This window comes from Phodopus roborovskii, unplaced genomic scaffold (genome assembly GCF_943737965.1).
Source record: "Phodopus roborovskii unplaced genomic scaffold, PHOROB, whole genome shotgun sequence".
In the NCBI taxonomy this organism is placed as follows: Eukaryota; Metazoa; Chordata; class Mammalia; order Rodentia; family Cricetidae; genus Phodopus; species Phodopus roborovskii.
The window spans coordinates 12423868-12441900 of record NW_026126434.1 but is presented as its reverse complement, the minus strand read 5'-3'; the positions used below and the strand labels follow the sequence as shown (position 1 = coordinate 12441900).

General features: G+C 37.2%; 1 protein-coding gene across 1 annotated transcript in view; it reads right to left on the bottom strand.

Annotated features, from left to right (window-relative positions):
- Nucleotides 1-18033, bottom strand: part of Ctnna3 (catenin alpha 3) — a 1153843-nt gene that overhangs the window by 33499 nt on the left and 1102311 nt on the right. The window contains exon 12 of the mRNA XM_051186834.1: nt 15236-15370. Coding sequence (XP_051042791.1) covers nt 15236-15370 — 135 coding nt within the window. The remainder of the gene's footprint in view (nt 1-15235; nt 15371-18033) is intronic.

The following is an 18033-nucleotide window of genomic DNA, read 5'->3' as shown; positions in this document are numbered from 1 at the left end:
CTGTGGCCAGAAAGCCCAGGTGTCAATATTGTTCCAACCATGTACTCATTATGTCACTTCAGGGATGAGTTATTTAACTTCAGCTTTGGGCTTTGATTTCCAACACTGAAAAAAATGAGTCTTAAAATTGTTTAAAAAGCTAAAATTACAGTAATACAGAGAAAGAAATCAAAATAGTTTCCTGATATGTGATAAGTCCCATAGGGTTACTTTTATCTTTCTCATTGCTTCTGTTAATAGTCATATTATGTTAATGCATATTGTCATGTAGATTCATAGGTAATATGTGTACACAAAGAAAATACACAAATCATGACTTTGTATTCTTCCTCAAATATTGCTGATAAGTTTCACTGATAAAAAATACTATGATTTTTCTGAAATGGCATAGGACAAACCTTAAATGACATCTACCAAGTTGAATAACAGGACAGAAGGAACACTCTCTTCTACCTGCTTTTCTTGGACCATGATCCAAGAACACAAGACATATAGGGGCCCTGGATAGTGAGATTATATCCTTGGTGGGGCAGGAGCCTCTTTTAAAGTATAAGAGAGAGCTTTGGAAGCAGTGCCAATAGAGTATGATCCCCTGTTTCACCTTGTAAGAGCAAAACATGAACAAGTTATTAAGTGTATTTATATGTGTGTTTATACACACACACACACACACACACACACACACACACACACACACACACATATACACACCGATGCTACATATATAAGTGTCCTCAGGAATTGTTGTTAAACCAATCGATTCTCCTGGAGAGGTATGCAATGTCTAAGGGGCTGAAAGGGCACAGTCTTGCAATCTCCTGCATCAATTAGCAGGCACTCTTTTCCCCATTCAGATCACCCTTCCTGACATTGTACAAGTAGTCCTACTATTTCACTGACCCTTCCAAAGAGCAGCAACCCAGGGCTGCTCCGGGCTCCATTTGTCACCTTCCCCTTTCTTTGCAGCATGTTTTGAGGCACTTAGTGCCATTAGGAAAAATTATGTCATTCATACCTAGTACTGGGCCTGGCTCCTGCTGCCAGGTGGAGCACCAGATGCATAATGGGGCCATTTAAAAATGCTACCTTAGAGAAAGCAGCCCTACAAAATTAGTGAAGCTATGCCAAGGAGTTCTCTCATTCTTTGCTTCCAGCATGAGTTATCTTCCAGGAAACAAATTACTGTACCAACCATGGAGCAGCATAATTAAGAAGGAAGGAAATTGAAGGAACATACTGCAGCATCCCCGAGATGCATGACAGAGAGTGCAAATGAACACATGCCACTCATAAGTTCTTTCATATATAGTCGTTTATCTAATATATGGAATGTTTCAGGTCGTCCCTGAGATTCACACAATAAACTAAAGAGATTCACACAATAAACTAAATATTGATTCAGCAGGCGCTCGAAAGAGAAGTCTAATTAAATTAAATGGTATTGAAAGGAAATTGTTGTATAAACTCCAGGAAATCCTTAAAACACCAAAGAAAAGAGAAAAAGTGAAAATCATGGATACATACAACATGTGTATGAACACATGTGTGAGACACAGGGAAGTCATGAAAACATAATCAAAGTTCCAAAAATCATTCTCAAAATTATGAAAAATAACCATTGGTACTTTTAAGCATCTATTGGTACATTGGATTTAATTTTATTTCAGTGATTGGCTATGAGCAGAAATGACTTAAATGGCCTTTACTGGGATGAAATGTCCTTTCAATTGCCCAAGTCAGTGCCTTTTACTGAACAAAGACTATTTAAACATTTTTGTGATTATGAATATTTTTCCTCATGTGCTGTGTGATCCAGAACTATAACCTAAAAGTAATTCCTTTTTTGTATGAGAACTCTTCCAGAGTGTCTAAGTTTGATCTCCAGCATCCACATGCAGGTGCACAATTGTCTGTAACAACAGTTCCAGGGAATTTAATGTCCTTTATTGGCATTTACCTGTACTAGGCACATGTGTGATGCACAGACACATAAGCCAGGCAAAATGTCTACACATAAAAATAAAAATTAAAAGAAATACTTTACAAGTCTTATTCTTAGAATCCCTAATATTATCAGAACATTTGGCCACAAATTTCTTGTGTCCCAGAGCTTAAACTGTATGCATCCTCCTAAGATCTACAAAGGAACAACAGACTGTACTTGCTCCCATAGGTTGTCAGCATCATTGTGTCTCAGGTTGCATCATCAGAAAGTAGCATTTCTGAGCCACATTATCACAAGTCCTTGCTGACACTTTTACTCAATTTAGACATCTTAGAAACTTCAGATTTCATTGAAGGTCAGTGTAAGAAATGTTCAGTTTGGAAACTTCTGTCTCTTATCAGTTGGAAGATGACATTGTTTTTCATGTATCCTGTTGATACTCTAATAGTGATTTAGCTAATGCAAATATTATCTTCAAATTTAAAGCCTGATTAAATATCATCTCTCTCAATAACTAGAATTGCTCATACATTTGTAACTTTAATATATTTACCTAGAACAAATGTGTCCTAAAAGTCTACATTGGGTTCAAAGTATGTCATAACCTGTTACTATTTTTATTTCTAAGGTTGTAGGTTGTTTTGGTTGTCATTCTTTCAGTTCTCAGAATCAAGTGAAATGAAAATGTATTTGTATTGAAACACCTTACAGACTGTAATTTTTCTGCCCATCTCTCTCTTTTTCTGTGTCATGGTAGGAAAGTTAGAATAATCACGTGCTAGTGTGGGATGACACAGAGGGCTGCAAATGGAACCTGAGCCCATAGTTTCTTCTGTCATAAATAATGCAACATTTGGCAATTTATATTCACTTATTTGTGTTTGTTTGCTAGTCAACTAAATGCTATGGGTTTTCCTGTAGTACAGTGAAGCGTATACAAACATATATATGAATGCACCAATAAGTGAAAAGTAGTTACCAAGTGGAACAAGCTCTCCTGCCCCCTCTTCCCCATCAGGGAAGGTGTAATGATAAAGGATACCACAATGGTACAAAGTTCTGCTGATTTCATCTGAGCCAGAAGTGAGCTCTTGCCTAACCTCCCAGGGTTTGTAGAGCTGCACAGCAATGTGTTGAACTGGGTTGTCTAATGGTTTGTATTCACCTCTCAGTCATGGTCTAGTTACACAGGCAGGCCATGCAGGGGAAGATGTACAGAACCACTCAGAAGACCTAGAGCATGGAGTAACTATGAGATGATGTCATCCAATACTCAGCAGCTGGGAGGTGGAGGAAAGTCAGCTAAAGAGATTCACCACAGTTTTCATAAAGTATTGGTAAACACCCTTTACAAAGTATGAGACATCCCAGCAATCAAGTAATTATCTTACTCTCATAGGCAAATAGTGAGAAAGGTGAGCAATCCAGAACTACTTCAAATCATGAAGAAAAGGCCAGTAAGATGGCTCATTAGCTATGGAACTTAGTGTGAAAGCATGATGATCAGAATCCAATCCCTGGAAACTCCCTAAAGGTAAGAGGAGGAAAACTCTGCAACATTATCCTCTTGCCTTCAGGAGCAAATCTACACCACCTCTTTCTTTCTTTTTCTCCCTCTCTCCCCAACACCTCCCAACATGCACCTTCCATGTATTCCACGCTAATAAGTAAAATTAAAACATAGTAAATCATGAAGAATAAATTGCACTGGTTTTGATAGGAAACTCAAAGAAAGGGAGGAAGGAGGAAAGAAGACAGGGAGGGAGGGAGGGTAAAGGAAGGGGAAACAGGAGAAGAAAGATGGAAGGAAAAGTGAGGGGGAAAATAGAGGAGAAGGAGGGAACATTTATCACTTGACCAGAATGACTGTTACACATCTCCAAGCAGGAGTACAGTCTGCTGTCAGAAATGAAGTGACAACTTTGAAAGGAATATTCACTCCCCGTTGACTTTGCTCACACTGCCCTGACTTCTGCCTTAACTTGTGTCATAATGAATGTTGAAATCGACACTCTGCTCTTCCACAGTCCTTAGCTCCTTGCTGCTTTTCTTTTCTCCCCTTTGCATCTGTGTTTTAAACCTGATTCCCAACTAAACTCATAAGCATCCTGGCATCTGTATGGAAGGCTCTTCTCACTTTGGTAGGTATTTTGCCTAATGGGGAATTGGTTCCTTCTTACAGTTGTCAAATACATCTTGCTTACTTCATGGACTTTTCTCCCACCAGATTTTGCAGTTCCAAGTTTCAGGTTATTTAGCATATAGGAGACATAATATATTTCTTCTTTTCCCTACTATGGGTTGGTAACAAGCCAATTCCTTCTCAAGAACAGTTTTACAGTCAAAATGTTGTTATAAATATTAACAGAATACAATATAACAATTTAGAGTCTGTGTTTTAAATCATGTAAGACTATTATTACAAGTAACAGTCTGACAGTCATTATCAGGTTTAAACACTTTACACCCAATTCACACTTTCTTTATTCATTCCTCTTTCTAGGCATTGATTTTGTATCTCACCCAGATATCTGATCTTACCTCACCCTGTGATCAAACATATCTTAATTTCAAGAAAGACAGAACACTGATCTTTCTAAGAGAAACTGTAACCATCTCAGTAAAGCCAAATCAAACCAGTCCTAATGTCAAAAAGAAAATATCATGCTGGTTTGAAATCACCTTTTGTAGACTAACCATCATCAAGGAAATCGCCTAAAGCTGCCCATCTTACTCTTGCTGGTGAGTATAAAGCAGTGTCATAGAAGTGCCCTTTTAAAACAAGTTGACACAAAAGATCCCTGCCTTTTATGAACTAATGCAAGTAGTAAATGTTGCTGAAAATAGTGTTTAAAGAAGATGAGGAGGACAACAGGAATAAGATCAGAAATACATGGGGAAATAACCAAGATACATGCATGGAAGAATCAGGAAAGAAGACATTTTTGTCTTGATTATATCCTGGTCTAGTCTTTTGAGCTGAATTGTATTCTATTGACTCCATAATTTGAGCATGTGTTCTGGTCAATTAGTCTTATAAGTACTGATTCAACAAATCCTTCATGTCATTAATATTAGGTTTAGTCAGTGTTTTCCCAATTTTCAGTTAAACCAGACCTTGGCAAAAGCATATGTCATGTAGCTAGGTGTTCTGTTATGTCCTCCAGTCACCTTAACACAAATCTCCCTGGGAAGTTAGAGGAGAATATTTTTAATAACTATGAGGTGAAAAACACGATGGCCAAGATGTTGGTTCTAAATCTGCTGAGACAAACCCTGTGACCCAGAACAAGTACTAAAACACCCCACTTAATTCCATGTTTGTAAAGTTGAGTGTTACAACATAAACTACTACTACAATAGTTTTGAAGCAGAATAACGCCTCCCAGAAACAATCTCATCTGTGATTATGGCTGTTTGCTACAGACTAAAATAATTTCTTAATCTACTTTATTGAATAGCAACACAAAAACAAAACCATACCCCCCACACACACATATTAAAAATAATTCATGAAATCACTAAACTATCAGTGCTTGCTTTGATTCGTGGTTAGCATGACTTTAGAGCTCAACCAACCAATGAGCAAAACTCACTTTCTAGATCTAAACTTTCTGGTAGAAATGTCCGTAGGTCTCTCCTCTTTCTTTTTCATCCATCTTCCTTTCTTCCTCATCCCTTTCCCTATCCTCATTTCCTTCATTTTATACTTGGATCCCAAGTCTCTTTTCTGCCAATTTTCAAAAACTTTTTTTCTACTCATTTTTCTTTTCTTTTTTTTTCATGCAAAGACAAATGGATACACTATATCCAGAAAGCTCATTAGCTAATTCCCTAATGTTGTAACATGGCAAGCACATTAGCCTACTAACTTATTTGTATGTACTTGATTGCCTAAGTTTTGTGGGCCCTGGTGGCTCCTTTGGTCAATAGTTATATTATTGCTGACCCCTATCATTACTTAATTGATATATACTGCTCCCTTATGGAAGCTAGAGCTCCACTGCAGTTGCCTGGAATTTCTTCAAACCTTGCAGATCTTCTCTCTCCCAATGGGTTAGTTTCATATCTTTTTCCAATTTTTAAAAGTGTGGCTTTGGCACACCTGCCTCAGGGTAAGAGAGGACAATTAAACACATTAAGGGAAATCCACAAAACACAGTAATTACATAATTAATCAATTCTAAGTAGTATAAAAATTTGCTGACCTGAAAATATGGCACCTGGGAAAAGGATAATTTTAAGAGATTAAAGCTATTCATTATTTGACTTTTTTTCTACTGAATTCATATGAACACAGATATTAGATTATAACAATGTTTATGAGGTATAACAGTAATCCAGATGGCCACTCTGTTCCAGAGACTAGAGGAACACTTGACAGCGTGTTTTGGGGGACTGACTTCTCGTAACTTAAGTATAACCCCTTGGAAGTTACACTTTATATTTTTCTTTATTTAAGCCACTAATAAGTCAGAGTGCCAATGGAGACTGAGCCACGAGATCCTGTTTAGTTACTAGGCATTTTGCACCCATCTATTCTTTTGTACTGGTATTTTAGAGGACCCCCTTGCAATTTGAGAGAAAGCAATTGGAATTCATTGTGACTTCACATTTATGGAAATGGAGGATGAACAGGCTGGGGCAGATTCCATCATCAGGTAATGTCCTGTAGCTTGGATCTAGATGGATAAAGTGTGCTAACAGTATCTCTGTCCCCTATCTCAAATCATTGTGACTACCTTGGGCTACTTTCTCTTCTACGCAGTGTAGACAAGTGATTGAAGATGTAGGCATCTAATTTCTGTTGCTACAATGATGTTTGGACAGAACGCTCAAACACCAGTGCTAATAGAAGATGTGTCCGATTTTATCAAAAGATGAGATCCAGAGTAAGAACTTCTTCAACTCTCCACTCATCAATCTTTATGTGTGATTATATCTTATTTGGCCTCAGTCCCAGCTCAGAAGAAAAGCTTTCTGGTTTTCCAACCTTAATCTCTAACTGTTTTCCTAATCTCATCCCTCTAGCTTGCTTAAAACATTATTTTTCTGTTACTGTGTCAATTTTTTCATCGGTTCATTTATTTATTCATGCCTCTTACTCTTTGCCTCAGAATCCCTCAGTTAATGCCATTTAAACCTATATAAGTACCACAGGATAAATAGGCTTTCAGCACATCTATATTTCCATCTGTTTAGAGATGCTGGACCCATATTCTCCTTCCTTCTCCTCCCTGCCAAACAACTGGATATTCTATTAGATGTCCCCATCATTTCTCTTTCCCTGCATTGGTTCTCCTCTCGCTGTGGCACCATAACCATCAACTTATTTCTGATACAGTTGGATGAAGGAATTCTGATACTTTCTGGGAATGAATCTCTGACATGTTACTTTTCAGGCTCAGGGAACATGTATTGTCTACATCATTTATAGTCATCATCTCCTACAAAATGATTCATTTAAGAAATTCAAGAATTTCTATAGGAAGCTTATGTCTTTTAAAAGCAGACATTTAAAACCTGAGCAAGTCCTGCTGAGTTTCTGATATTCACAGAAGAACACTCTAGTAACTGTTAGTTGCCACCAACAGCCAGCTTTCCTTCATAGCAACACAACAGGCTACACTGAGGAAATGATTTTCATCCAGGCTAGTACACAGACAAAAATGAACTTTATTTTCCTCATGCTTTGTCATTCACAAAGCTCTGCTTTTCCATGTCCAGGGGAAACTGAAACCACGAGTTTCTGCTTCCTTTCATTTTAACTGAAGGTATGTCTTTGGTCTAGACACTAATGAAACCAGAGTCAAGAACACAAAGCAAAAATGCCTGACCCCCTGATGTCTCTCAGACCTTTTAGGTGATACTCCCTCCCCCCAATTTGTTTAAATTGTCAAGGTAAACTTGTGTACTGTGAAAAGTCTTCTGGAAACTACACTATGGAAAACCCCCATCTCAGCAAGTTTCTTAAATCCCTTCTGTGGCATACACTCAGTGAGTGGCCCCAGCCATTGCTTGGACTTTTCTTCCTTGACAGCCACAGATGTAGCTCCAGCTTCTCCTGGACCTTTTTCACCTCTGCTGTCCCATAGTCCCCAATCTTCAGTGAATAAAACAGGACAGGTCTACCTACTCTTCTAGAGACAATCTTCCCAACAAGTTTAGCATTTAGCAATCACTAGCTAAATTGCCAGCTGTCAGAACATTAAAGTAAGTCTTTCCTTTTCCTCCATCATAAAAATACAACAGGGTTATCAGTTGGCTTCCAGTGCTCATTGAGATTTCATGCCTACTGCTCCCCTCCTGAATTCCTATTATATGAGTGCTTCCAATCAGTCTCTTTCCCACAGCTTTCTGTTGTAGCAGTAACATCGAATAGTCAACTTCCAAATGCACAGATCTCTTTACATCTCTCTCAAATTCAACCCAATTATTTCTAAAGTGAAGTCCTGTTTACCCCCGCACTCCAAAATGTACACACCAATAGCATAAGAAACACTGTGTTCACTCAAACCACCCTGCCTGCCCCCAAAACCTTCTTTAGCTACTATTCTGCTGTATGTTCTTATCTTACTGTCTTATCTGTCTGAGTCCTCTTCTGACCATCCTCCAAAAGAACAAATCTTCCTGCCACTGATCAGTCAGTCCAAGCCAAAATTTGGGTCAGGAAACTTGCATAGGTTTCTCTTCCCCATTCTGCATACCAGAGGCATGAATTATTTCCTTGCCTGTTCAACCATGCACATCCATGTACACCATGGACACATAGTTTATTGCATTGCTCTAACCCATGCCACACACCCACATGTATTTTATATATGTCACTTTTATGTGGACTTGAGTATTATGAAAGACCCACTGGACAGTCATTTTCTTGTGGTCTAGCTGTATTGGTGTGTTTGACAGTGAGAGGAACTTAGTACGTTTTCTTATTTTAATGAGCTGTACATTGGTTTCCTGTAGTTAAAACATGCAACTTACAAATGAGAGGTGATGGGTTTTATTTGATGCTGTATTATGAAATGTATTTCAAATCATTTCACTTCACTTCTTCAACTTTTTTGCCTTAACCTTCAGCACTTGCAGAATGTATTTTACCTATTCACACCAGTTACTTCTTTATCAAGTGTATTTGCTAACAGGTCAAACAAACCTGATTTTTTAATGAACACATTTTGTAGTGATTTCTCTAGTTCTAAATACAGTATCTGTGTAATATTTAAAAATAAGTTGCTGGGCTTTAAAAGTGTGCTTGTTAATTTTTAAGACACCCCACATCAGGTTAGTTTTCAATTTAAAGAAGAAAATGAATGGCAGATAAAAAGAAACAAAGAAAAAGGATGAAGAAAGAAAAGAAGAAGGTGAGTAGAGGGTCACTGAAATATTCATGCTAGTATAGTTTGGCACACACAAAAAATGAAATGTATGTTAAAAGCTTTCCAGGATCCACCTGCAAGCAGATGTCAAGAAATGTAAAAAGGGACAATGCTTTCCTCTGGCAGGTTTATTTTTCTAATGGAAAATTATGGGCAAAACGATGGCAAATAGCTCTGGATTCACAATGGTACATGGATACGCAATGGCTTCCCTTTGAAATGGAAAATCCTGACTTTGAAATGGTTTCTGCCTATTCCCTCCATACAATATGTAAAGTTTGTGGACTTGCATCACCACACCCAACAGTGGTGAAGGTAAAATACATTTATATATCTCAAGAATACATTTCATATAGACAGTCTTATTTAAAACAATTCAAAATTTATATATATATATATATATATTGATCCTATTATTCCCTTCCCACAAGTCCATCCAGATCCTCTCCCCCTCCCTACATACCCAACTTTAAGGTATTTCTCAAAAAAACAATAACTCAATACAATAACAAGTCCTGCAAAACAAATAAATAAAACAAAAAACAACTAAAAAATAAAAACACCACCCAAAGAAGGAGGAGGAGAAGAAGAAGTACAAGAACAAGAAGAAGATAACCCCAAAACACCAAATTATAACCATATAAAAGCACACATAAAACTGTAGAGTCTGTTATGTGTTGGTCAACTACTCCTGAACATGAGGCCTGACCTGGAGTAGCTGATACACAGTGTCACTCCATTAGAGAAAACTGATTTTTCCTCTCAAAATAGACATAGATGACAGTTCAGTTGTTAACCTTTCTTTACCCTAGTGGCTGGGATCTCAGTTACTCATTTTTAACATTACAAAGTAAAATATAATAAGATGAAACAAAAACGACCACATCAAAGTTGACACAACATATGAAAAGAAGCAAAAGAGCCCAAGAAAAGGCTCAAGAATCAGAGAACCACTCATTTATACAACAGGAATTCTCATCATAAGAATACTGAACTGGAAGCCATAATATGTATGAACTCAGGGGACCTGGTGCAGACCCGTGCAGGCCTCATGCTTTGCTCTTCTTCATTTAGATGGCCTTGTTTTCTTGGTGTCTTCACCCACTCTGTTTCTTATACTCTTCCCACCTCATCTTCTGCAGAGTCCCCTAAGCTCTGAGGTTAGAGATTTGATTGAGACATCCCTTTTAGGGATGAGAGTTTCAAGGTCTCTCACTCTCTGTATGTTATCTGGCTGTGTCTCTCTGTATCTGTTCCCACTGGCTGCATGAGGAAGCTTCTCTGATGATTTTAAACAAGCCACTGATTTATTAGTATGGAAACCATGTGTTTTAATAGCCTTGCCAAGACTGGAACTGTGGATATGCATCAGACATTTCTGACAGCTTTGCTCTGAGTAAGACAAAAGTCTTTGTATATATTTGGAATAAAATGTGTATGAAATTGTACCTTGTAAAGATGATGACTAGGAAATATTGAACGAGGTTTAAAAAAAATGACTGGATGTTTAGTAGTTTAGAAATATAGCTACGAAGGCCTGAGCAGTCTAAGGAACCTCAGACAGTGGAAAGTGGAACCAGGATGTATTCTTGGTGCACAAAAGGACTTTGGGGGACATCCCCCAGGGAGGGATACTTTCTTAACCTAGAGACAGGAAAGAAGTCCTAGTCTCTACTCCAAATGACTTGACAGATTTAGACAACCCATCCTGGAGGGCATCACCCTACATGTGGAGTTTGGGGAGAGTGGGGATGGGAGGGGAGGGCAGTCGGGAGGCATGAGAGGTGAGAGGGAAAGAAGGAAGGACAGTGGGAGAGGGAGATGAGATCAATATGTAAAATAAAAATAAAAAAGAAATTAAAAAATATAGCTAAGATAGCTTAATGCGCATATGCAATGTGTTCATGCAGAGGTTGTCATTGATTTTCTGTGATTTGGCCTATAATTTTCCAATGTTTTTAATTTAAATAATGGGCAAGAGACACTGTCAGTAGAAATAAAACACTAAGTATCGGTTCCAGATCTTTTCCTGAAATAACAGTGCTCAGTATTTGACTAGAAGTATTGCTGTAAACTTTGTCCTCACAGGAGAGCAACAGCCAATATGTATACAGTCTTTCCCATCTTGGTGTAGTTATTCAGTATCTTATGTAAGACACTCAACACACTATAAAGGACACTATGAGAAAATTTATCTATGTAGCTTGTAAACAGTCACATATCTTCTGTCCATGTTTGATGTAGACCAAGCTATAATATTCACTGGGATCTATGAAGTAAATTCACTTCTTACTTGTGATATTTACAATGTATAACTAGTCAGACAGTATATAATAACATCCTATGCAGAAAAAATCACCTGTACCTGCACAATTCTTTCAATACTGTGTTTGTGTATCCATGAATATGTGTATATTTCTATGTATACATGTCTATAGGGCTTTTATGGCTTGTGATTTAATAAAATATATTTTCTTTGAAAAGTGAAAGGATATAAACACTGACATACATCTGTGTGCTTTTCTAAAATCAGTGTATCAAGGAAATAAATCTTTATTTTCTCCTCTGACCTTTATATAAATAAAAAGCAAAAGAGAAATCCTACCAATTTTTTTTCTTAATTATTCACTCTTGCCTTGCAGGACTCAATTTCTTAGTAGATTCAATGCTGAGCACCAAGGAGAAGGCACAGACATTTCCTTGTGTGACCCCCAAAAGAAGGTATTTGCCCTTTCTCCATTGCACTGCTTCAGATATTAAAGAACAAAACAATCAAATGAATGTTCCCATTGAATGTGATTGTAATGATTGGGCTAAAACTTAGGCCAGAGATAGAGCATCAATAATGATTAGTTCCCCCTCTCTGCCCCTTATGATAACCTTTCTTTTTTTTTTGTAACTACATTTACTTCAAGAACATTAATTCATTAAGAGAGAGCTCTATGTTGGGATTCAGAAGGATGAGATGTTGCTAATCTGTAAGTACACTGGTACGGCTTTGAAATAGGGTTCTAGCAATATGGTTTCCTAAAATGTTCATCATGCTTTACTTTAACTTAAATTTATAATCTTCATCCATGTCCTTCTCAAAGTCACTGATAACTGAATCCAATACAGACATCAAATATTATTTTATTACTGTGCCTGCTCTGGAGAAATAATGTAATGTTATTAAATGATGAGCAAAAACCACCAGACATTATTTCTACCATAGTAATTTAAGAACATCTTGAAACTTAAGGCCAACAAAGAATTTATGTAAGTTCCTCTAATGCAAAAATATTTGTAATTCTCTGTTTCAAAGATTACATATGGTATTTTTAAAAATGTCAAAACCAGAATTTATGTGTTATAATAATCAATATATAGAAAACTAAGATCAAATAATGACAATGAAATAATTGTATTAATGGGCAATTTTACATTCATTTATTTCAAAACTTTACTGAACTCAATTCAAAGTTCCCTTTGTACACTTTATAAGGCCAAAAACCTGTACTATATGATTACAGATTTCTTATCCATGTAGTATCCAAAAGCTGATACATTCCTTAATCTCTGTAATAAAAAATACTTATTTAACATTTTTAAAAGAAACCTAGAATCTTGAAATTCACAGGCAAGTGGATCAAACTTGAAGAAACCATCCTGAATGAGATAACCCAGTCACAAAAAAGAGGAACATGGTATGTACATACTCATTTATGGGTTTTAGACCTAGAGCAAAGGATCACCAGCCTATAATTCACACCACCAGAGGAACTAGGATACAAGGAGGATTCTAAGAGATTCATATAAGGTCCCTCACAGAAGGGGGAAGGGACAAGATCTCCAGAGCACATGGGGATAGGTGGGAGCAGTGAGTGGAGAGGGAATTAGGAGAAAGCACGTGGGACTAGGAAGATTGAGTCATGGGAGGAAGAGAAGAGAGAAAAGAGAGAGAGGCCAGAGGGACCCATTATATGTTTGAACAGAAAACTGAACCTAGAGAAATGTCCAGAGATCTACAAGACTGTCCCCAACTAACCCAATTAACACTATATACATAGTGTTACTTCCAGGACAAGCAAAAGTTACACAGAAAAACCCTGTCTCAAAAAATGAAATGAAAAAACAGAAGTAGAAGAAGTAGAGTAATAAAAAAGCCACATAAAGACAGAAAGCTCAAAAAGAGTCTGGAAACACTTGTATGTTTTCTTTGACTGCTGAGTAAATAGCAACAACTATTAAAATAAATTCTGCTGAATTAATTAAATTTATACATTTTAAAAATGCTTTGACTTCAAAATTAAGTCTAAGGACAAGTTACTGGGGAAAAGGATTGCTATTTTTGCTTCCACAGAAAATGAAGTGATGGATTCCTTCCAGACTAACATGGTTTGATCAAGAAAGACCCCCTGAAACGTATCCCAGGTGATCCATCATTCAAAACAGCTGTGACAAGGCATCCTTGCAGACCACTATAGCCAGGATTTCTGTGCCCCCTACCAGCAGGAAGCAGTTTGGAAAGAATGACACCCAAATTCCCAAATATTATTTATACATGTTTGTTTTCATTTAAATGGGCTTGGTTATAAATAGTTAATGACCACAACCAATCTCTTTAAAGGTAAAAAGGGGATTATGGTATAGATATGAACACTTTGCTTTGGAATGGATTTTCATTTATTGTTACAAATTTAAGTTCAGTTTTGTGATATGTATATTTGTCCTCTTGTTTAGATATTGTGTTTATATAGCTCATTTAGAAATGTAATATATAATTTAGTACAGATTATAGATAGTTACCTATGAGTCTGAACTTAATAGTTAAGTTAGTTAGGATTTCTAGATATAAAGAGATGTATTTGATATGAATAGATTCTCTTCAAACCTTTCAAAGGCCTACAGAATAAGGCATTTAAAATGGTTTAGGGTTTTTCTTGACAGTGAGACATAACTGCTCCTGGCAACACCACCTGTGTCAGAAAAAAAGATGGACATCAAAGAAACTCATTTTGGAGTTTACTTTCAATATGGCAAAACTAGCCATTTGGGCAAGATACTGCTCTTGTCTGGACTGTTTGACTTTATGCTATATAAACTGTACATGCAGGACCCACAGGAAAATGACTGCTGATACAAGATGGACATTGCTACAGGGTTCCTGGTTCATGGAAGAGTCTGCCAGACATTCTGTAGGACAGAGAAAAGTGATTGACAAACTGCCAATACAGGTGGACAGTTCAGTTTCCTGCTTTGCTGAGGAGTCTGCCAGACACACTATGAAGATGGAACAATACAGAAGAACTTCTGATGGGAGATGTCATTCTGTAAATATGTTTCTCTTATCGGTTAATGAATAAAGCACAGTTGGCCAATAGCAAAGCAAGATAGGTGGGACTAGGAGACAAGGAGGAAAAAGAAAGTAGTAGGGAGGGGATTCAAGACAGACGACCGAGAGAGAATAACACCAGCTCCCCTCTCTCTGGTAAGATAAGACCAAGTGGCAGTACTTAGATTAATAGAAATGGGTTAATAATTAAGGCAGAGCTAGTCAATAAGTAATGCTAGTGTAAGGCCACAACTTTATATCAAGAAAGAAAGAAAAGAAAGAAAGAAAAAAAAAAAAAAAGAAACCTAGAAAGTGACTGTAATGACTGGGCTAAAACTTAGGTCAGAAATAAATAATCAATAATGATTGGTGGTTTCCTCTCTTCCCCTGATGGTAATCGTCCTCTTCCTTTTTTTTTTTTTTTTTTCTTTCTTTTTTTTCTTTTGTAACTACATTTATATTACATGCAATTTATACTAACTATGAGGAAGTTTGTCCAATGGTAAATTCATCTAAGAGATGGTGGTAAGTGTCACCACAGCTACTCTGTTTCTAGTGTCTCTGTATAAAATGGTGCATGTGGCAGGTAGTACTCACAGCTGACATGATGAGCTCACCACCCAGGTTTTGGATCTCAGCTTTAACTTGGCTGCAGATTTTCAGTTGGTGAGAGTAAAATTTAATCTGTTCCAGATAAGCCAGCAAGTCCTGTTTGCACGGTGGATCTGGACACTGCAAGGGTATCAGAGATAAAAATAGAAATAGCAAAATGAAGGAGAGGTATATCAGAGTGGGGAATACACACATCATGGATACCTTACAGGGCAGTGATTTTCCACAAACCCCATTTCTTATGCCAGCCCAGATACACTGCATTGAAAAGTTCCTATTGAAACAGCTTATTTGTTTTACAGATGTAATCACAGAGTTTAGGCAAAGCACTTGTTATAGTAATTTACAAATGAAAAGAAATGCATAAAGAGTGTCTTGGACTTAGGACAAATATAGCAGCCTTCAGATTATCTCTTCATGTAGACTTGAAGAAATAGTACTAGGCAATTATCTCATCACTAGAAGGATAGATAGCTACAAAAACCACTACAAAGTCCTTTTGTGCACCAGGGATACATCCTGGCTCCACTGTCTGAGGTTTCTTAGACTGCTCAGACCTTCTGGCTGAGACCCATATTCAGGGGGGCCCGAGTCAGTCCCCTGCTGGCTTCCCACTATCAGTCTAGTGGCCCTTAGCTCCTTCTTGTTCAGGTAAACTGTCTCTATGTGCTTCTACCACATCAAAACAGCTGGACAAAACAGCCCTACAGACTACAGCTAGGATATCTGAATCTTCTTCGAATCCCCCCAAGACAGCGCCCCTTACCAGCAAGAAGTAGTTTGGAAAGAACGACGCCCAAATTCCCAAATATTGTGTATAAATATTTGTTTTCATTTAATTGTACTTTGTTATATAAAATTAAATAAAAAATTATAAATAAAAAAAAACCACTACAAGAATATTCTGTGAAATGCAGTTTTTTTTTTTTTTATGTCCTCCCTGTGATATTTGTATGAGGATACCAAATCCACAACAAAGTATATTATGCTGTATTAATTTTTGGTTTTGGTCCTCTTAGCTTGTGTAGAAAAAATAATGATTTCTATCTGAGATAACATCTGAAGATTCAATACAGCTAAGAAGCAGACAAATCACATGTTTTATGGATGCAGTAGACCTCTTTTTTAAAAACAGTACCCACTGATGGCTAATTTTTTTTATGAGGAACACCTATGAAACTAGTTATAAATTCACTATAGCATGGCAAATGTCTCAGGATCAAGATGAGTCTTCTTCATGAAGTTGGAGGCTTAAAAAGTATGTTCCTCAGGATGTATCCCAGGTGCACAAAAGGACTTTGCGAACATATCCCCCATGGAGGGATAACTGCCTTAATCTAGAGACAGGAGAGAAGCCCTAGTCCCTACTTCACAGGACATGTCAGATCTACATGACCCCAACTGGATGGCATTCCCCTACATATGGTTTTGGGGTGGGGGGATGGGAGGGGAGGGTGTTTAGAGTGCATGAGAGAGGGCAGAGAGGGTAAAAGGGAAGGAAGGAGGGAGGGAGGGCTTGGGGGGAGGGAGAGAGGGAGGGAGGAAGAGGGAACTGGGATCCACATGTAAAAAATTAAATTAAAAAAAATGCTTTGACTCCAAAATTTAAGTTGAAGGAGAAGTTACTGGGGAAAAGGATTTCTATTTTTCTTTCCACAGAAAATGAAAAGATGTGGATTCCTTCCAGACTAATGTGGTTTGATCACGCCAGACCACCTGAAACAGAGTACCAGGTGATCCTACATTCAAAACAGCTGGAAAAAGCAGCCTTACAGACTACAGCCAGGATTTCTGAATCTTCTTCGAATCCCCTATGACAGCCCCCCTTAGCAGCAGGAAGTAGTTTGGAAAGAACGACGCCCAAATTCCCAAATATTGTGTATAAATGTTTGTTTTCATTTAATTGGACTTTGTTATATAAAATTAAATAAAAAAAGTATGTTCCTCATCATAGATCTTCTTTTAGTTAATTTTCATAAGAACAGCCATGTAAACAGAAACTTGGAATCAAAGAAATGTATTGCTACAATACTTAAAAGATCAAAATTTGGAAATAACATGAAATAGTAAGAGAAAATATGAATGTCTTTTTAAATACTGTGACATTGTGTCATTCCAACACATTTTCAGGAGCTGGAGACAAGGCTTAGAGGTTAAGAGTGCTTGCTGCTCTTGCAGAGAATCCAAGCAAGTTCAAATCCTAGAACCTATGCCAGGCAGTTCACAACCACCTGTACCTCCAGTTTGAGGTGGCGTGACACCTTTTCCTATTTCCTTAGGTTCCACAGACTATGTTTGATATTCACTTACACAAACATAATTATGCATAAATAACATAATACACAATATAATATTTAAAATATTTTCAAGTAAAATGGAAGAATAATGTTCAGTGGTAGAAAGCTAAAAACTCTGAATTTAAAATTGCATGCATCATTTCTACTAAATTGGATCAAATGTGTAGATTTTAAGAATACTGAAAGGGAAGTCTATGAAAATGATAATGAATATAATACCATCAGTTGCCTCCACTTTCTTCATATATTACATCTGGGTTGAAATAAATACACATTATTTCCACAATGCTGTGATGGTATTTAAAATTTTAAATTGAATTATATAAGTTTACAAATTAAAAGATAGGATGAATGGCCACCAGTTAGATGGCTCAGTAATAAGGATGCTTGCCACCAAATCTGATGGCTAGCTTTCAATTTCAGTAACTCATAAGGTAGAAGAAGAGATCAGACTACTGTGATTTATCCTCTGATTAACACATGTAC